The 20803-nt window shown below is 46.5% G+C and overlaps 1 protein-coding gene across 2 annotated transcripts in view; it reads left to right on the top strand.

The window, feature by feature from the left end:
• The window catches only part of Myom2 (myomesin 2), a 62103-nt gene that overhangs the window by 23266 nt on the left and 18034 nt on the right, over nucleotides 1-20803 (top strand). For both annotated transcript variants that reach the window (XM_057752760.1, XM_057752761.1), the window contains exons 12-21: nucleotides 1366-1565; nucleotides 2209-2262; nucleotides 9164-9291; nucleotides 10256-10439; nucleotides 11066-11240; nucleotides 12619-12740; nucleotides 13605-13792; nucleotides 15123-15249; nucleotides 17482-17660; nucleotides 19503-19617. In XM_057752760.1, the coding sequence (XP_057608743.1) occupies nucleotides 1366-1565; nucleotides 2209-2262; nucleotides 9164-9291; nucleotides 10256-10439; nucleotides 11066-11240; nucleotides 12619-12740; nucleotides 13605-13792; nucleotides 15123-15249; nucleotides 17482-17660; nucleotides 19503-19617 (1472 nt within the window). The remainder of the gene's footprint in view (nucleotides 1-1365; nucleotides 1566-2208; nucleotides 2263-9163; nucleotides 9292-10255; nucleotides 10440-11065; nucleotides 11241-12618; nucleotides 12741-13604; nucleotides 13793-15122; nucleotides 15250-17481; nucleotides 17661-19502; nucleotides 19618-20803) is intronic.

The raw sequence follows: 20803 nt of genomic DNA, 5'->3' as shown, positions 1-20803 counted from the left end.
TAATTAGGGGAAGAGGGGTGGCACTTTCTAACATGAATGTTCAACTCTATGACTTGAAGAGCCCAAAAGACTAACTTTCAGACCCTGCTGTTTTCTGCTGGGGACTTAACATAAAAGTTTATATTTAATTTCCTCAGCCTATGCCTGTGTGTCTAGGTTTCTGGACCGAACTATATGTTCAAAAGTCTTCAGAATTCTGCATGGGAAGGGTTCTGGAAACTGGTATCTTATTGTTTAGTAGCTTGATCAAGATCCCAGTAAAGTGTCAGCCCTGACTCAGCTCAAGTAAGATGTCCAGTTTAGAGAGAAGACAGTAGATCCTCTCCAGACTTCACCCCACAGGCCGAGGGCCATCCTGTGGCCTTGCCACTCAAGCTGCCGAAAGAATTGCCGATACTGTGGCTTGTCCTGTTCAATTTTGATGCGATAGTTTTTGTTTTTATCTTAGATTTTGTTATGTTTTATTATCACTTAGAAGCCTGTTCTTTTAAAATAAGAGACAGAAAAGGAATGCATCCGGTTTGGGGGTGGGTAGAGAGGAACTGGGAGGAGTAGAAGGAGGGGGAAAACTAAAACAGAAAATGCCAACAATGGGTTTAAAATAAGTTTTTGAGCAGATTTGACTTAAGCATGTTTGATGGCAGGAATTATCTTAAGCTATAAACCACAAAGATTGAACTTACCTGTCTATCCGTGTAAATGCATGTATTGGTTATCTTCCTAACATTTAACTTTGCCTCATCTGTCTGTCTGTCTGTCTGTCTGTCTGTCTGTCTGTCTGTCATCTATCTCTCTCTGTCTGCCTATTATCTAACTGTCTATGTATGTATGTATGTATGTATGTATGTATGTATGTATGTATCTATCTATCTATCTATCTATCTATCTATCTATCTATCATCTATCTCTATCATCCTTCAATCGATCATCTCTATCATTTATCTATCATCTATCTCTCTGTCTGCCTATCTATTATCTATCTGTCTATGTATCTGTCTACTACCTCTCTATCATCTGTCTCTATCATTCTTCTATCAATCATCTCTATCTATCTATCTATCTATCTATCTATCTATCTATCTATCTATCATCTATCTTATATCTATACTATCCCCTATTTATATCCATCCATCCATCCCTATCTCCCTCCATTCTTATGTACCTGTATAGTGATAGCTATTGAATTTGCTAAATACTTCTAAGGTTTATTTTATTACCATTAATAGATGTCAGTATTTCAACAGTGTGAATTTTTATCCAATAGCATGCCACCCTGGGATGACTGCTCTGTGAGCATACCTCTCTGAGTATTTAGCAGATTACCACATGGGCTTCGTTTGTCTTTACTTCTTTTTCATTTTGAAGATGTGAGGTGGGAACTGACAATTGGATCCAGTGCAACGATGCACCAGTAAAGATCTGCAAGTACCCTGTCACGGGACTTTTTGAAGGGAGGTCATATGTGTTCCGTGTGAGGGCTGTCAATAATGCTGGCATCAGCAGGCCTTCCCGGATCTCCGATGCTGTGGCTGCCCTTGACCCCGTTGACCTCAGAAGGTTACAAGGTAGGCTCATTGAAGTCCCAGTAGTAACTGGGAACCCGTGAATCCCCTGCATGTTGTTAGTTCTTTCTCTGGCTACCCATTGCATGTAAGCATGGCTTCTCGTGATGAGTGTGGCAGGCTGTGTTTCCCTATTTTCAGCATCTCCATCAACATTGTCTTTGGGCTTGGAGGTGACTGACACCTTGGAGGTGATTGGCATGCCTGATGCCTGTGCTTCACGACAATGCTTCTTGCCTTCACCATGCAGTGCCTGGGGATCTAGAATGCCCAGAGTCACATGTCCCCCATCTGTTGGTTATGCAGTTTCCACACGTGGTGAGACTTAGGTCTCAACGCCAAGCCACTCTGTGCCTGAGCTTTAAGTTCGATGGCACAGATTCCTTTATGGAACTGGACCCTTCTCCATGGCTCATGGGAGTCACTATTTTTTTTTTACCTTACTATGAGTCCTCTGACCATCTGCAAAGTGCTGATTGTGCTGAGAATCATCAGAAACACTTCCAAAATATCAGAGGTCATGACCTCGATAACTGTTTATTGCCTAAATGCTGAGCCAGCTCACAGCTCACCCCAAGTTAGGGAAAACTGTGCTTCCTGTAGAGAACCCTTGGATGTCACAGTCACTGTCACCCTTTCTATGCAGCCATTCATTTGGAAGGAGAGAAAGAGATCGTCATCTACCAGGATGACCTTGAAGGTAAGGCGCTCTTTCTTCAGCCTTGTGAACTCGAGAGCTCTAGTTAGAGGTGAGAGAGGCTGAGGGCAGAGGGACAGTGGTCAAGCTGTCCTATGTGAATCTCTCTTCATCTTCTAGGGACTTTGTCAGGTAAAGCTGAGATTTGATTCTTAGCTGACGTTGGGTCCCCCCCCCTCTCTCTCTCCCCTCCCTCACTCCCTCCCTCTCTCTCTCTCTCTCTCTCTCTCTCTCCACATACTTTCCCTTCCTCTTTTTTTCTCCCTCCCCCCTCTTGAGACAAGGTATCTCAATAGCCTGGAGCTTGCCAAGAGTCAGTGAATCCCAGTGATTCACCTGTCGCTGCCTCCCAATCCACTTGTCGCTGCCTCCCGAGTGCTAGACTTAACAAGTATGCACGCTTGGCTTTCTACACAGGTGGAGATCAGCAAGCACTGTATTGATCGATCCAGTGAGTCCCCATGCTATGCCCAAATCTGCGCAATCCCCACAAGCGAGTCCTATATGTAAAAGCAAAGAGCCTTTATTTTAATCAAGTTTGCAAACTTGGTCTCTCCACACATCCAATATATTAGAATAACCAGAGAGCCCCAAGCTCAATTAGAATAGGGTTTTTATAGTAGTAAAGGTGGGGGTCTCTGAGGTTTAGGGCCCCTGATTGGCTGACATTTGTCTAGGGGTGTCCTGGTGAGATGCGCTGGCAGGTGTCTCTGTCTACAGCTCTTGGAATGCCAGGCTTTTCCTTTGAATGGTCTGCTCTTGGGTGGGGATCGGGCAGTCTGGGCCTGTGGATCCTTCTGCAGCCAGGCATTGTCTCAGGGTAAACTACTGAGACTCCGGATTCCATTTAAATTCATCGATGGCCGGAGTCCCAGGTGATAACGGTGGGAAGTGAAGAACTTCCTTTGGGTGACCTGCCCAGACTTAGATTATCAGGGCTGCCCCCACACCCCATCTTACCAACTCTCTTAGTGAAAGAATATTTTGTTTTATTTGAACTTTTTTTTAGCAAGAATTTTATTCCTAACATCTGAACTGAAATGGGTTGCGACTCCTCTTTCAAATGGCATTCTTGATTTTGGGGATTGTGTTTCTCTTGTTGAAGCTTGATGCTATTTCTGTGTCTTATCAACATGCACCCCGAGACAGCTAGAAAGAGGGACCGAGGAGGCGAATATCACAGCATGAGTCCGACGTCCTGAGACTTTATTTGGACTTATTGTCAGATCACAGTGCAATGAGCAGAAACTTAAAAAGTCACATTCCAGGGGTGAGATGGCCAGTGGGTAGGAGTGCCTCCTGGCCAATCCTGGTGACCTGAGTTTGATTCCTGGAACTCATAATAAAAGGAGAAAACTAGAAAACTAGCTCCTGAAAGTTGTACATACACACACACACATACACACACACACCCCCCCCACACACACTTTCTTCCTCTCCTCTCCTTCTTTATAAAGAAAGACTGCAAACCAGTTTGAAGTTACCAGTGAAGCAGGCAGGGGTGCTTCTTGGCTCTTCTTCAAAATCCACAGTATTTCAGAAGATTCCTCCTAGGGCACTTGTGGGCTGTGACTGACTTTTAGGTTTGCAATCCACAGTCTCCATGTAGACCTGTGAAGGTTATAGGGTCTCTGAAGAAGCATGCTCCAACCCTGACCACAGAAGGAAGTAAAGTTCCATGGCAAGCGCTTGGGGATTCTGGCGAGGTGACCTCGAGGAGGCACTAGTGGTCTTTGTTTTATGTATATCCAGAAGACCTCCAAAGTCAGGAGAGACTCCTGATCAATGCTAGAGGAAACTGGCCCTGGCAGGGTGGTTTACAACCCCACATAACTGTCTGTCCCTCAGTCTAGCGCTGTGCTAAGCGCAGGGCTTACTGAAACACAGCTATTTGAATGACTGAGAAACGGCTTTGAGATATACTGGAGAGGACAGCCTTGCTTGTGAGCAGGCCCCTATAATTGGGAGGTTTGGCATGCTGGGGGAAAGCATTCTATTTCACTCTCATGGGATGCAGGATTAGCGGGAGAAATGTGGTGCTCTCCCAATGTGGATGGTGGAATTCACACCCCATAACAAAGGCCGCGGTGAGAAGGTGTGGCTTGCTTCACAAATGTCCTGGGTCTGTGATGAAACCTGTGGTACTGCAAAGCAGGGAGCCTAATAAAACTCCTCAAGGCAGGGACCTTCCAGCCATGCCTTTCTACCTAGAGGAGCCACCCTTTAGCACATAGGCACAGATGCATTTGGGAAGATGCTGAGCAAAGAATAGTGCTGATGAAGAAAAGTGTCAAGTAAACGAGGCAGTTTCCATAGCAACAGGAGTGATACAGAGATGCTGCTGGCAGGTACGTGGGCTTGGATTTCCAGAGGAGGAAGATGGGCATTCAGGTATTCCCCTATCCCTCCTCCCTACACCCCCTTTCCAGCTGGTTCTACCCTTCCTTGTGGTTGTGACACTCTTGGGTGTGGCAGTGTCTTATACAGGCATCAGAGCATTCCCGAGGCTAGTATCTATCCATGTGGCTAGCCTTGGAAGGAAGATGAGACCCCATATGAGGACTGGGGACCTTGGTATAGGCTGGTATTCAGCCTCGTGGGGATGCTGGCCCTGGTGTGAGGTGTTGCTTGGGTAGAATAGCAACACCTATCGTCTGCAGCAAGCTGGGTGTGAAACAAGGTTCTGGTGTAGTGGGAGAGAACTTGGAGAGTGAGTTTGTGTTCTAGCTTTATTCTGCTGATATGATTTAAAGGGAGCACTGGAACGAAAAGCAGCTTGGGAAGAAAAGGGTTTATTTCATCTGACAGTCTGGGTTACAGCCTACCAGTGGGGGAAGTCAGACTAGGAACAGAAGCAGACACTGTGGAGGAAGTCTGCTTACTGCTCATGGCTTCTTGGCTCGTGGTTTGATAACTTTTTCATATGGCTGAGGACCACCTGCCTAGGGAGAATACCACCCACAGTGGGCTGGCGCCCTTCTTTGTCAATTAGCAATCAAGACTGTGTCCCTTAGACACGCCCACAGGCCAACCTGACCGAGGCAGTTCTTCAGCTAAGGTTGAGTTCCTCAGCTCTTCTCAGGTGACTTAGGCTGTGTCAAGGGGACACTAAGAACTAACCAGGACAGACTGCTTCTTCTGGTCATTTAAACATAAATATTCATCTTCACTAATCTTTAAAGAGATTCTATAGTGTTTTTAGGTAAATCATGTCTGAGTTAAAACATCTGCCACTAGCAAGCTCCTTTTTCTGTCATGTTTCATGTAATCTGGCCCTCCTTCCTCTCCCCTCTCCTTCTGCCCGGCAGCCTTCCCCTGCAGTGCTGAGGAATCAAACCAGTGTTTGCTCATTTCTACTCTAACATTGAACTTCCCCACCTCCTCAGCTTTGACTGTTTTTAAGTTCAGATAGTTCTTTAGACATTTGTATCAATGAAATGGAAATATTACTTTTCTTTTCCTTTTTTTATTGATTTTATTGAGCTATACTTTTTTCTCTGCTCCCTTCCCTTTCTCTCCCCTCTCCTTCTGCCCTCTCCCATGGTCCCCATGTTCCCAATTTACTCAGGAGATCTTGTCTTTTTCTCCTTCCCATGTAGATTAGACCCATGTATGTCTCTCTTAGCTTCCTCATTGTTGTCTAGGTTCTCTGGGATTGGGATTTGTGGGCTGATGGAAACATTACTTTTATTGACCAAGAAAGGCACGTCAACAGTTTTGTCTTTTTGTTGTCTTTCTTCTTTGCCCTAATCGCAGTTGGTTGGTCCCTTCCTTTAAATATTCCATTCATAGCAATGCTCCTTCCTTAATATAATTTACCTTTTCCCATTTTTACTGAATTATCACTTAAAAAAGATAGTCCATTCTTGGAGAAGCTAAATGTCCCTGCATAATATACTAAGGCTGACTATTTTATGCAAACCTCTTTCCTCCTGCCCCCCCAGAACAACTTTGTGGGGTTAGTTCTCACTTTTCATTTTTATATAGTGTCCTAAGTAGCATTCACTGTCAGCTTGTCTCAGCCCAGAGTCACCTGAGAAAGGAGTCTCAGTTGAAGTATTGCCCAGATAAGATTGGCCTGCGGATATGTCTTTGGGGATTGTCTTGACTGGTCATTGATGTAGGAAGGATCAGCCCACTATGAGCAGCACCATTCCCTGTGTGGCTGATTCTGGGGACTATAAGAAAGCTAGTTAGCTAAGTATGAGCTCCAATGAGCCAACAAATCGTGTTCCTCCATGGTTTTGCTTCAAGTTCTCGATTGAATTTTCCCCCGACTTCTTACAGTGATGGGCTGTAACCTAGGAGCTGAGCAAACACATGGCCCTCCTACCTTGCTTTTGGTCAGAGTGTTTTTTATTACAGTAACAGAAATGAAGTTAGAGCTTTTGGGTCCTGGGTATTGAACTCAGGTCACCAGGCTTGCACAGCAATCACTTGTCGTCATCAGTGATCCCGCTATTCCTGCAAGATTGCTTTTCTTCTACTGATTCCATATCCAGGATCCCGTGGTTGGCCTTGGACCACAGAGCTCATAACTGTGCGTTCAGTTGACCATCTATTCTGGCAATTGTAGCCCTTGGCTTGGTTTCTCATTCTCTTGACTTCTGGCCCCTTGAGAGCTCTACAAATTCCAAATCAACCTCAGGTTTTGGTAACTTAAGGATACTTCTGGGGTGATGGTGGTTTCCTTGGATTAACAGAGGGAACAAAGCCCAGGATTGGGACCCAGAAGCCCTAAGCTTAAACCCCAGCTCAACCTCTCAATGGCTGTGGTGTTGGATGTGGTCTGGGCTTCTATTATGTTTTCTAGATTGGAACTTGAGAGTGTCATCTTCCAAGGGGAAAAAGATAATGGATGTGGAAAAATTTAAATAGTAAGAAGAAAAAATAACACACACACATATGTAGTTATACATTCTGTATTTTTGTTATCAAAACAATTTTAGTCTGAGAAGTATTTCTGTATCTCTCCACTTCATCCAGTATAACCATGGCCTGCTGAATCAAGGCCCAAGAGAACTGGTAGGAAGTGAACAGAGGTCAAGATCATTTGTAGCTAACCAGCTGCACCCAGCTCTACAGCGAAAGGCACAGGGAGAAGTATTTGGTCTCTATTTTTTCATTTTGTCTCTACAGACCTCTCCCCTCACCCTAGCTGTGTTTTTGTGAATTTCCTTAATTCATTCTTGGCTTCTAGGCCATCCCCAGCCTGGTTTCTTCTGTCTGTGGCTAGGGTCTTTGATGATCTGTTACTTGCTTCCCCCGGGGTAGTGTAGAAAGTCTTAATGCCTCAAGAATTTTATCCTCAGTGTGAGCTCTCTGTTTGCAAAGACTGGATTTTTACTTCTTGCCTTGGTAGCCAATAGTGTTTCTTAGTCCACTTTTTCTATGCCTAGAGGCTGTGTCCCCAAAACTACACAGATAGGTCTCAGCTCTGAAGTACGACATTTGGTGTGTAGTTCCTGCCTGCTCCAGGGTGGTAGGAACTATACACAATATGTTCTCCCTAGTTTGCTCCACCAGAAGTGACTTGGTTCTGGGAATTTGGCAACATTTTCTATGCCTTTTTGTGGTGTCCCTGCTTGTACTCTTTTAGGTGCTATGCACATGTACGGGTTGAGAAGGGCTAGTGGGGTCCTGGGCTGTTCCCCATTCCCTCAGTCACCTGTTTCCCCACTTTCCTGGAGACATGCTGACTCCTCTGTGAAATCCAATCCACGGACGGGCATGATTCCGGATCAGGCTGAACCCCCTAGAGCGCGCTGTGCTCTGTGAAGCGACTCCCAGAGTGAAACCCAATCTTGTTTTGTGCTGTTTCCATGTGGCTGCTCAATTTGCCGCCTGGAGCTGAGTCCCAAGGGAGCAATTAGATATTGCAAAGGGCAGAAAGATGTCCTGGGGACTGTTCAAGCCATTTTAATCATGTGCTAATCTAACTGAAAGTTTTAATATTTTGTATAACAATTAAAAAGGCCTGTGAAATTCTCTCATAAATTCGAACACTAATATCTACCACCTCACATGTATTTAAACAATTTAGGTGGCTGAGAGGGGACGTAGGTACACCAGATGTCTCTGATCATAAATACCCTTCACAGCTATCTGCAAAGAGCTTATCACCGTCTCTCCTGAAGTTCAAATAAACAAGCACAGATTCCATTGCTTGCACATGTGTGTGTGGGTCTTTGGAGGGAGGAAAGAGCAGCGTGCCTTAGGAGCTAATGTAAGATCTCAGTTCAGAGCGTGGTGACATCAGGAAGGTGCCGCCAGTGCAGGCTCCTTGGCAATGCTGCCTGCTGCCTTCTCAGATCCTAGCAAGAGACAGTCTTGGTTTGGTTGATTACTTCTGGGTTCTGATTCCTCTGCCCTGTAGAAACTCTGAAAGACTTTTGGATAAGATTCTTAGGAACTGTTTTTGTTTTTTTTTTTTTTTGTTGCTCTTTTTTTTTTTTTTTTTTTTCACAAACAGAATGGAATGATCTTTAATGGAGTGGTTTTGCTTTGACTCTGGATAAAGAAGCCTGGGATCTGTTTGCCTTCTCTGAGTAGAAATGGCCAACTGTAGCAGGGTAGTCTTTCAAAAATATTTATTTTATGAGTATGACTATTTTGCCTGCATGTGTGTCTATGGGCTGTGTGCACAACTGGTGCACTCAGAGGCCAGAGGAGAGCACTGGGTCCCCTGAAACTGAAGTTATAGCTGCCATGTAGGTGCTAGGAATCAAAAGCAGGTTCTTTGTAGGTGCTAGGAATCAAAAGCAGGTTCTTTGGAAGAAGAGCCATTGCTCTTGATTGCTGAGCCATACTCCCAGCTCACCAGGGCAGTCTTCTGTGCCCTGAGTTATACTGGGGATGGGTGGGTATCACCACGCAGCACCCACTCGGTTCATTTTTCCTGCAGGTGATGTTCAGATCCCAGGACCTCCCACCAATGTCCAGGCCTCAGAGATCAGCAGGAACTATGTGGTCCTCAGCTGGGATCCGCCTTCTCCCCGTGGGAAGGAGCCCTTGATGTACTTCATTGAGAAGGTATTCTGGCCCTGTTCCCAAGAAGGCTTCTCTCTGGTCGCCACCCTGTTTTCTGTGCTTTACTTAGGAGCTGTGAGCCCATTGGTCTCTGTAGAGCCTGACCACTGTTTTATAAGAGGAGGGTAGGCAGTGGGGAGCAGAGTTGCGACCTGGGGGCTGGTCCCTCACAGGTATCTGCTCTGGCATGGAAACCGAGCTTTATCACCTGTAGTGGACTGTTGCACAACTGTTTGGTTCCTCTGTCCCTATGGTTTGGGGAGGAGTGGTGTTTACACATCTATCTGCACCCGCCTTCCAATGTCTCCCAAGGACTGTTGGTTTCCTGAGAAGTGAAGCTATCAGTGTTCAGTGTTTGCAGACAAGTCATGCAGCCACTGGATGGCGATCTGGTAGAGCGAACCATGTGTTTGAGCAGCTTGAGGCTTCATTACCTGGATAATAGAAAAGGCAATCACATTTTATGTCATGACCTAGGACAACACACACATGCACAGGCACACACACAGACACACACACAGGCACACACAGGCACAGACATGCACACACAGGCACACACATACACAGGCTCACACACACATGTTCACACATATACAACCATCTGACAAATTCTACCTCTATACTTTGTAAGATATACCATTATGCCTTATGTATTCTCTCTTACTTCGTTTTTACAAACTTGGACACTGAATTCAACAAAATGACATAATTCCCCAAAAGCCTTGCTCAGTAAGCTAAGTAGCATCATGGTTTTGCTATGTGACCTCACCATTGTGTGACCTGTGCTCTTGGGAACACATGGATCGTGTCATGCCACCACTCCAAGTCGCTGCAGAATGGTAAAGCTTTTAACTGGATTGTGACCCATTAAGTGGTGAGGGAATCATAAACATTCCCCTAAACTCTCTTTTATTACCGTCCCTTCCATCTTTCCAAGACTCTGACCTCCTGTCCATTCCTCCTGCAGTCCGCGGTCGGGAGTGGCAGCTGGCAGAGGGTCAATGCCCAGACGGCGGTGAGATCGCCTCGGTATGCTGTCTTTGACTTGGCTGAGGGGAAGTCCTATGTCTTCCGGGTTCTTTCGGCCAATAAACATGGCCTGAGTGACCCATCTGAGATAACACCGCCTATTCAGGCACAGGACATGACTGGTAAGTTATGGCCACATCCAAAATCCATGACAGGATGAAAATAAGGTGTCCCTGGTACCCTTCAGTGAGAGGACAAAGATGCTGGAGCCCCTTGTACATGGGTTTGTGAGTGGGGTTGAGTCCATTCACAAGCAATGGAGGGCTGCCCCATATTGTGGCCAGCACTTAATGTTTCCCCCAAAGGTCTGTCTACTTTTCATGAAACCAACAAATGGTTTGTGAGCCTGTTCACTGAGACAGGGCTTCACTGTGTAGCCCTGTCTTCCCTCAAACTCACAGCCATCACTCCATCTCAGTCCCTTGAGTGTTGCGGTTATAAGCATATGCTACCTAGTAACGCATGGATTAAAATGTACATTTAAGTTATGGTCACTTAGAGACTCAAACCCTAAACACATGGTGGTTTTCTGCTCAGCCGACTTGAAGATCCCACTCAGAAACTTTCATGGTGGTAATGTCTTTCCTGTCAGTCATGTGACTCCGGAAGAGCCCCTAGTCCCACAGCTCCACCAGAACTCACATCTTTGTAGAGACTCAACCCTGGTTTTTACTCCTCGGGACCGAGGTGGCTCTCTGGAATGGCCCTCACTCTGACCACAGCTTCCATCCTCCTGTCTTCCCCTCAGTAGTCCCGTCAGCTCCCGGCCGGGTGCTCGCCTCTAGGAACACGAAGACGTCTGTTGTGGTGCAGTGGGACAGGCCGAAGCATGAAGAAGACCTGCTGGGTTACTATGTGGACTGCTGTGTGGCGGGAACAAACTTGTGGGAGCCATGCAACCACAAACCCATTGGATATAACAGGTGCCACCCCCATCCCCTAGCGACCAACCAATCCAGTGTCACACAAACAGGGCAGCAGACGCGGCGTGGCTTTCAGAACTGGAGAAACCACAGTAGAATGCCTGTGACTCCCCTATAGACATGATCCCTTCATTTAGTCACGTGTCGGGGTGGGGCATTCTAACATGCTGACTTGAGATAGGCGGTCACATCACTGAGATAACTTGTCTATTGAGGCAAATAACTTTTTTCTATTATTATTCTGATCGTATAAATGCATGGTATGCAGTGCAATAATCAAACATATGGATACAATATGTCATGATAACCATCACTGCTATTTCCTTAATATTTTAAATTAGATTTGTGGGGTGGGGGAGTCAGAGTGACATCTCTCCTCACCACACAGCAGGGTAAACTCTTCACCTCCCAACAGGGGTGGGACAGGGAATGACTACCCCATGGCTGGGCAGTGGGAAGCCAGAGTCTTTGCTTCTGAAACTACCCATCCTGTTCTCTGCCCAGGACACAAGGGTTGCCTGGCTTTGTGTTTTCTGCACAGTGTGCTTCACAGGAAGATGGAGTCTGTGTCAGTGGCCGCCGTAGAGGGTGTCCATGGCAGCTCTACCATCTTCCCTGAAAATAATTCTTTTAAAAAAGCATATTGTAAAAACCCAGATGGTATAAAAGAATAACAACCTGATGGTCTATCAGCCCACTGCCAGCAACAGGAGAAAGACTCAAGAGAGGATTCTCAGGAAGGGGCCTGCAGGATGTTGTATTGACTACTGTATTGAAATCATATTGACGATAGAGTCCTAGCAACTGCTTAAATTTCCTGAATACTTGCTGTCTGCAAGGCAGGTGGGCCAAGTTCCTTCTGGATTGTTTTCCATTTGATGCTCGTGCAGTTCTGTGAGGACTGAGCTTCCCCACTCCCCAGGAGGGAAAGCAGAGCCTAGTAGGGGTTAAGGGACCTGACAAAGGACATATGGTCCGGTGGATGTCAAAGCCCACGCTCCAGCCTGCTCTGTGTGAAGTCGAGGTCCTGGTCTCTACTCACTGCCCTGCATTCAGTTCCCATGCACGAACCTCTTAGATGTGAGGAATTGGGTGTTATGGCCGAGCTTCAGTCTCGAGAGGCTCCAGATGAAAAACTGAAGGCAGATCTCAGACATTTTTATTACATGCAATATAATCTGCTTGCTCTTTCACCCTAAACAACGAATTAACTCATGGCTCTGAAAATGAGGATGAAGGTGTGGTTTACAGGAAGAGTAAACTTGGGTTTAGATCAAGTGAGAATTTTTTATGAAGGGCCCCCCAGTGACACGTACTTCAGCTGTACGAAGTGGGAAGCCAGGGCCTGTGCCTTGTGACTCTCGACTGTGTTCCTCAGGTTCGTGGTACATGGCTTAACCACCGGTGAGCAGTACATCTTCCGGGTTAAGGCCGTCAATGCTGTGGGGACCAGCGAGAACTCCCAGGAGTCAGAGGTCATCAAGGTCCAGGCGGCCCTCAGTACGTAGCTCATGGGATCTTCTGTCTCTGTGTAGGGCTGTACTCTTTGCATCAAAAATACTTGTCACACCGCCTAGACCAACACCAGGGGGCAAAGGTGTAGGCACGGGGCTTGTTACAGAGTCCTCACCACCCAGTAGGCTGTTTGTCCTGGAAATAGCAGTGTGAGGGAAACTGGCAATAGGTCAACTCCATGGCAATTAAAGGTATCACAACAGCTCCATACTCGTGTGAGGATATTCCCTGTCTGCCATGACTGTCTCTTTGAAATATGTGCTTTCAAAGGGACAGCCGTGTGGTTTTCATGTCTCTTCCTGGTCTCATCTACGAATATTTGAAATGTCTATTATTTTGATCAAATGGCACCATATCTAGAGGGATGTCACCTTCCCCAACAAGCTTAGGAATGTGCCCCAGCTTCCCACTGACTGGTGTCCAAACAGGGAAACATGAGCTATGTACCCATATTAATCTGAAGTTTTCACTTCTGACCAAGAAGTTAAAACACACGCAATGGATAATGACGCCTCCTGCGGGCCACACGGTGATGGTTCTCCACATATGCAGAGTGGGAAGCTAGATTTGTTCACTTTCGGGGGCTAGACAGCATCTCCTGTCTCCATGTTCGGTCCAGGTTCAAACAGGTCCCTGTGCTATCATCAAGACACTTGAAGCTGCATTTAGAAAGAGCCATGGATACAGACGAAAGGAACGGGCACTGTTAAACTCACCCCCTTTAGAGGAGGCTGTGAAATGAGCAGCGGTTCCTGTGCCTCGGTTTCCCCCTGGGACTCCAAAGGTGGCTTCTTGGTGGGATGGGGAATATAGAGCCCTAGTGACTGTCATGCTTCTGTGTTCTTGCAGCTGTCCCTTCTCACCCCTACGGGATTACCCTGCTCAACTGTGACGGCCATTCCATGACCCTGGGCTGGAAAGTGCCTAAATTTAGCGGTGGCTCCGCCATCCTAGGTTACTACCTGGACAAGCGAGAAGTACACCATAAGAACTGGCACGAAGTCAACTCCTCGCCCGTCAAAGAGAGGATTTTAATGGTCAGTTTTCGTTTGTCCTTTGCTTTTTGCCTAAGTGACCTTTGCTGACCTTTGGGTGGACTCCTTCATTCAGAGTTTCAGAGTTCAGTTGGCTTTTGAGTCCTTTGATCCTGAAATAGACATTGTTTAAAAATCCTAGAAGTAGGGGGAGCATGGTGTTTGGATCTAGATGGGTTTTAGGAAGCTAAGAAGCAAGAAAGAGGCCTTGTCAGGAACTGAGCAGACTTCATAGTCAATTAGTGATCAGTTGGCAGGGATGGTGCGGGCCATCCTAGGAGCCCATCCTGGTCCAGGTGGCGGGGTGAGCAGAGGGGGCAGAGGGGTGGGAAAGGATCTAGCTGAGCAAGTGCTGATGGGAGGTCACTACTCCTTACTGACAACCACCTGTCTCAGCTAGAGTTTCTATTGCTGTGAAGAGACACCATGACCACGGCAACTCTTATAAAGGAAAACATGTAATTATCGTGGCTCACTTACAGTTGAGAGGTTTAGTCCATTAACGTCATGGTGGGGAAACAAGGAAGCATGCAGACAGACATGGTGCTAAAGAAGGAGCTGAGAGTTCTTACATCTCGACTCACAAGCAACAGGAAGTGATCTACGTCACTAGGTGTGGCTTGAGCATATATGAGACCTCAAAGCCCGCCTCCACAGTGACACATTTCCTCCAACAAGACCTCACCTGCTTCAACAAGACCTCACCTCCTAACAATGCCACTCCCTTTGGAGGCCATTTTCTTTCAAACCACCACACTCCCCTTTCCTAGAAATTCCCGTGTTTCCTATCCCTGTGCTGGTGTGTGTCAGAAGGAGTGACAGGTCTGGAGTTAAACCCCTAATTCAACTGTCAAAGTCTTTGATTTCTCATTTAAACAGTGATAAATGGGTTCACCTCATTGCCAACACCTAAGGACTGACCACAGCAGACACATTGGGAAAATGAGAATTGGGGGTGAGGTCTTAGCTACCTGATACCTATCATAGTGAAAACCCTGCTTTATGATACAGTTTATAATATGATTTTCTAACATTTAAACTATATTTACATCACTTAAATGTGATGATGTGTGTGGCTTATACCCAAATTTGGTGTGACAATGTTGATTCTTGCCAAGTTCTCCCTCAGTATGCAGTGGCTCTTTATTGGGCCTGTGCCTCTGACGGACCTACACTGGGTGCAGGTGGCCTCGTAGAAGACTTAGTCTCGCTTTCCAGCACGGTTCATTCCACTTCCTTCTCTCTCTGCAAGCTCCTCATGAGTTCTCCTTTGCTCCTATGTGTGTTAGCTCCGCATTGAGCTCTTTTATTAATCGAAACGAAATCCATACAGGTGGAAGGCTTGACGGAAGGCTCATTGTATGAGTTCAAAATCGCTGCCGTCAACCTGGCTGGGATTGGGCAGCCGTCGGATCCCAGTGAGCACTTCAAGTGTGAGGCTTGGACGGCACCAGAGCCGGGTGAGACAGTCTTCCCTGACAGGCATTCCTCCATTAGCGTGTCTGGCCAGAGGGGGCTCCAGTAGCAGGCTTGTGGGTGTTACGATATCGTCCCCTGCTTCCACAGTGAGAAGGTGGCCATTACATGATGTGGATTGTGGCAAGGGCTGCATGTGTCCGTGAGACTGGACCGATGCAACTGAGCATGGCCATGGAAGGGGTTTTGAGTAGGGAGTGGGCGGCGGTGCATGGAAGGAGCCGCTAGCTCAGGGCACAGAGGAGAGACAGTGTTCCACAGTCTGCAATGTGCAGCTGGCCCCTGACATATGATCCCAATGTGGCTGTGGCCACCAGCTCCTAAGGAGCCAAGAGAAGATAAGGGCAAAAGGTCCCAGGCAGGAAGCGAGCATGAGCCTAGCCCAAGTCAAGGCAGAGAAGGTTGCCAGGGTCCCCACCCCTGTGTTAGCCTCTGTGCTCCAGGATGTTGAGAATCAGGGGCCCCAGCTCCAAGAAGTACACTTGTTGAAGTCCTGACTGCATGTCCTACCTCCTTTCCTCTTTCTCTCCTTCCTTTTTTTCTTCCCCTTCCTTCCTCCCTCCCTTCCTGTCTTCCTCTTTACTTTCTTCTAGCTATCCTTTCTTCCCTTCTTCTTTTCTTCCTTCCTTCCTCCCTTCCTCCCTCCCTTTCTTCCTGTCTTCCTCTTTACTTCCATCCATCCATCCATCCTTCCTCCCTTCCCTCTCTCTTTCTTCTTTCCCTTTCCTCCCTCTCCTCTTCCTTCCTTCTTTCTCTCCCATATCCATATGCCCCACTCTTCCTCTTTCTTTCCTCATTTTCATTAAATAAGTTGGGCCCCTTAGAAATGGCTCTGCAGAAATTCTCCTCCCTCTTCTCCTCTTTTCTTCCTCCCTTGCCCCCTTGTCTCTTTGTCTCTTTTTCATTCCCAGGGAAGAAGGCCAGGGTTTCCTATCAGCTAGGCGATGCTCTGTCATGGAGCTATATCGACAACCCTTTTCTTTTCTTTTAAAAATCAACTTTATATTAAAAACTCAAATATAGGGCTGGAGAGATGGCTCAGCGGTTAAGAGCATTGCCTGCTCTTCCAAAGGTCCTGAGTTCAATTCCCGGCAACCACATGGTGGCTCACAACCATCTGGATTGAGGTCTGGTGCCCTCTTCTGGCCTGCAGACATACACACAGACAGAATATTGTATACATAATAAATAAATAAATATTTTAAAAAAGCCTCAAATATAAAAAAGAAACCACACACTGAAATTAACTAGACCCAAAGTCTATAGGCATTCAGAAGTTGTGGGGCTTCACATTGGATTTTACACTTTTGCTATTGAATACATTTTGATTCATTTGTCTACCACCAAAATTTAAAAAAAAGGTCTATGAGAGAGTTAGAACGGGGACCATATTAGCTCTACAGTGTCTTTCATAAAATGTACCCATTACTACTCTTTTATTTTTATTTTGAGAGAGGATGAGTTGCCAAGCTAGCTTAAACTTACTCTGTAGCCAAGACAGGCGTTGAGCTTTTAATCCTCCTGCCTCAGCTCCCTGAGTAACCCGAATGGCAGGTCTGCACCACCAGATCCAGCTCCAGTCTTACCGAAGGCTTCATAGAAACCGCTTTCACAGCACACACAGGGTATACTGAGATCTAATTAAGACGAAGCTGGGTAACATCGTCTCCCATCTTGCTTTGAAGAGCTCCTTTGGGAATGGGGAGTTAGCCCCAGACTCTTGTGGCTTGCTGGTACCCTGAAGAGAACTGTGGTCTGTGTTAGCATGTTGGGAGGTTTGTAGCACAGCAATGGCAACAATTTCTGCACATTAGCTCTTTGATGCCCATGTGCTGGCCTGAGAGAGTGATATGCACTGTGCGTTGCTTGGTTGGTACTCACAGTCATCCAGGTACCTGTTGGAGGGGATAGAGGCTGGACTCTCCTTTCAGCCCCAGCATCAGGAACCTTCTAGAGAGAGTGAGATATTGATATGAAGAGGATACATGTTATACCTGTAGATGGAAGCCCTTGCCAAGGCAGCAGGGGAATCGCTGCAGTGGTGGGGGTGGCAGGGTCACTATAGTGGTGGGGGTGGGAGGCCCCTCCCCGGCAGATAGGGTGACATGAGTGGTAGGGATGGGAGACCCCTGTTCTGGTTGCAGGGTCACTGCAGTGATGGTGGTGATAATAAGGTTTGGCTCAGTTGGCTGTGCTCAGATTTAGTGACTTTTCAGGCCCTGCCTATGACCTGACATTCTGTGAGGTCCGAGACACCTCTCTGGTCATGCTGTGGAAAGCCCCCGTGTACTCGGGCAGCAGTCCCGTTTCTGGATATCTTGTGGATTTTAAGGAAGAGGATTCAGGGGAATGGAAGACCACCAGCGAGGCGCCAACTCCAAATCGCTACTTAAAGGTGACTGTCACCCCTTCCACATGCATGTTTTTGATTCCCTAGCAAACTGGCCCCAAGTCTCTAGGTGAGAGATGCCCCATTGTAGGGGACTTCACCGCCGGGGTCTACAGCACAAGGGCAGGAAGCTCCAGCAGAGGGCAGCAAAGCACCTTAAGGAGGTGGTGCTGGCCTCACAAACACTGCCAGAAAGCTGTGAGGATTTGCTGTTTATTCCCTGACCCACGTTGCAGCCTACCCAGCCACCATTGTAGGACCACGCCCCTTGTATGAGGTCCGTTCTCCAACCAAGGCAAGGAGATGGCTTCTAACTCTGTGCCTCAACCTCAAGCCCAACGTTTGCTTTACCTAGTTCCTGTAATTGCTAATCGTAATTGCTTATCTTTAACAATTATTTATTTAATAATAATAATTATTGAATAATTATATTTAATAATTATTGCTAATAATAATTGCTTATGTACTTGGTAAGCAACAGACACGGACATGCATGCACATGCACACACTCATTCACACATATCCTCACACATGTGTACGTATACTTAGCTGTACTCACCTGACACACATGCATATATGCACACAAACATCTGCCTGTATACACACACCTGTGGTCTCACGCATGCACATATACAGCTGTCCTAACATGTACACATATATATCTGCATCATTTATATGTACACTTGCGTGTACACATTGTATTATACAGATATAGGCACCTTCACATTCTTATGCACATGTACATACACACACAGAAGCCCACACATGCATATACATACATCTACACTCTCACACATGCACACATATACACAAGTACACACATGAACTCGTATATACATACCTGCACTGTCACATACATACATCTGCATATATTCACTCATACACAGGCACTTGTATGCACACATGTACATATATACATATTTGCCCTTACACTCATACACATAATTTCACATCAGCACTCACACATGTCTGAACACACATGTGCAATTCTTGCACTGTTACACATGTGCACACATGAACACATACTTGTATACCTGTATACATATGCATGCATGTATACACACATGCACACTTGAACTCACCCACCCATCTACACATATGTATACAGATGCATGACTGTGCCCACATATATACACATATGTACATTCACGCTATCCCACACATGCATACCAGCACTCTGACACACATATGCACACATACATGCTTGCATTGCCACATGCATTTATATGCATATACACCTGCACACCTACACTTACACATACACAGGAGCGCACTCACATGCAGAATTTAAGTTAGTTCACCCTCATTTTTCGAATACTTACACTTGCAGTTTTCTCATCTCTGGGTCAGTGTGACAGAGTCTTTGAGTCCCTGGCCTACATCCTTGGATGCTTACCTTGTTGACCCAGGGGTCTTCTCTTGATGTGGTTTAGACAGACGCCTGTGCACCCTCTTACAAGGAAGGTGACGTTCATGCCAGACACTGAAGTACAATGATGGAGGCATAGGCAGCAATATGCTCTGCCAAGCAGACTCGCAGCAGAAAACTGTCTCCTTTGAATGAGTATGGTTGGTGGGAGAGTGTGCGTACATGTGAGAAGAGACTGTTTCAATTACGGCGTGTCTAAAGTGTGATTTCTAACAGCCAGAAACCACATTTGAAGTCGTATCTGGTCCTGGAGAACTATGTTAAATATCACCACCAGGTTGTAACCTTGTTGATAGCATTTGATCTCGCACCTCGGTGTTCAGAGGAACACATGAATGTAGATGGCCCCAAACCTACTCCTTCCGCCAGTGAGCTTGGGTGCTCTCTGCCCTGGCACGTGTTTCTTCTGTCATTTCCAGGTCTGTGACCTGCAGCAAGGTAAGACCTATGTGTTCAGAGTTCGAGCAGTGAATGCCAGTGGACCAGGGAAGCCGTCAGACACGTCGGAGCCTGTGCTTGTGGAGGCCCGGCCAGGTGAGCCCCTACCTCTCAGTTGCTCAGTGCAGTAGATGTCACCCCACAGAGGGACCTTGAGGGGTGCATTCGTGCTCTGTATGTATGCGTATGTGTGGGTGGAGGCATGTTTAATATGTAACCTACCATTTTAAATTTTAAAAAGTTCTTTGGTAACTTCATACATGTGTATAATTCATTTTGATTATATATACCCCACTACCTGCTTACCCCTTCCTCACTGAACTCTTCTTTTCTTCCCCACAAACATGCTTTAAGCAGAACTTGATTGACAGAAGAAGTTAGGCTACATCCAGGCTCTGCACCTGCTCTAAGCCCCTGAGCACATGGCCGTCTGCCTGGTGCGGAGAAGTTGTTCTAGGAGTAGCAGATGATGTCCAAGGGGGACCACTTTTGTTTGCACAACAGCTGGGGTCAGGTCAGATGCCTGTAAAGCTATTGGTCACTTTCTTGGCTGCATCAGACTCCTTTGAGGTGATCTTGCAAAAAGGCGTCTCTGGGGCTGAAACCAGGTCCTAAGATACTCAGGTTGGTTGTGTGCCTGGGTTCAGGGAGGTGATGGAGTCAAGAGCTGAAACCTCTGTGTTTTACTCTTGGGGCCTCTTGCTCTCATCTGTCTCTGTTTCCCTCCTTTTCATCTTCCTGGTAACCCAGGATTGAGATCACTGACTTTAGTTTCATTTACCAGCTTTGACTCCTTTTGCCAACGCCGCCACCACTCCCACCACCAGCAACAATACAACACCCTCTTCTTCTTCCTCCTCCTCTTCATCCTCCCCCCAAAGATTTGTTTTTATTTTATGTGTATGAGTGTTTTGCCATGAATGTGACTGGTGCTCTCAGAAACCTTCTAAGAGGGCATCGGAGCTCTTTGAACTGGAGTTACAGATGGTTGTGAGCTGCTAAGTGGGTGCTGGGAATCGAACAAATTCTTCTGAAAGAGCAGCAAATGCTCTTAATGGCTGAGCCATCTCTCTACCCCCAGCACTAGCTTCTAAGAGTTGTATTCTGAATTATCTGGTGTCAGACAGCAGCCCTCATTTCCCAGAAAACAAACAAACAAACAAACAAACAAACAAACAAACAGAATAACCGACGTGGAGAAGGAAGAATGTGTGGGAGCTATGGAGTAGTGTAAACATGACAGTCCAGGTTATGGTCTGGGGGTGATGGGTCAGTTCGAGAG

Source organism: Chionomys nivalis, chromosome 20, assembly GCF_950005125.1.
Source record: "Chionomys nivalis chromosome 20, mChiNiv1.1, whole genome shotgun sequence".
In the NCBI taxonomy this organism is placed as follows: domain Eukaryota; kingdom Metazoa; phylum Chordata; class Mammalia; order Rodentia; family Cricetidae; genus Chionomys; species Chionomys nivalis.
Note: the sequence above shows the minus strand (reverse complement) of the source record. Positions and strands in the feature narration are given on the sequence as shown.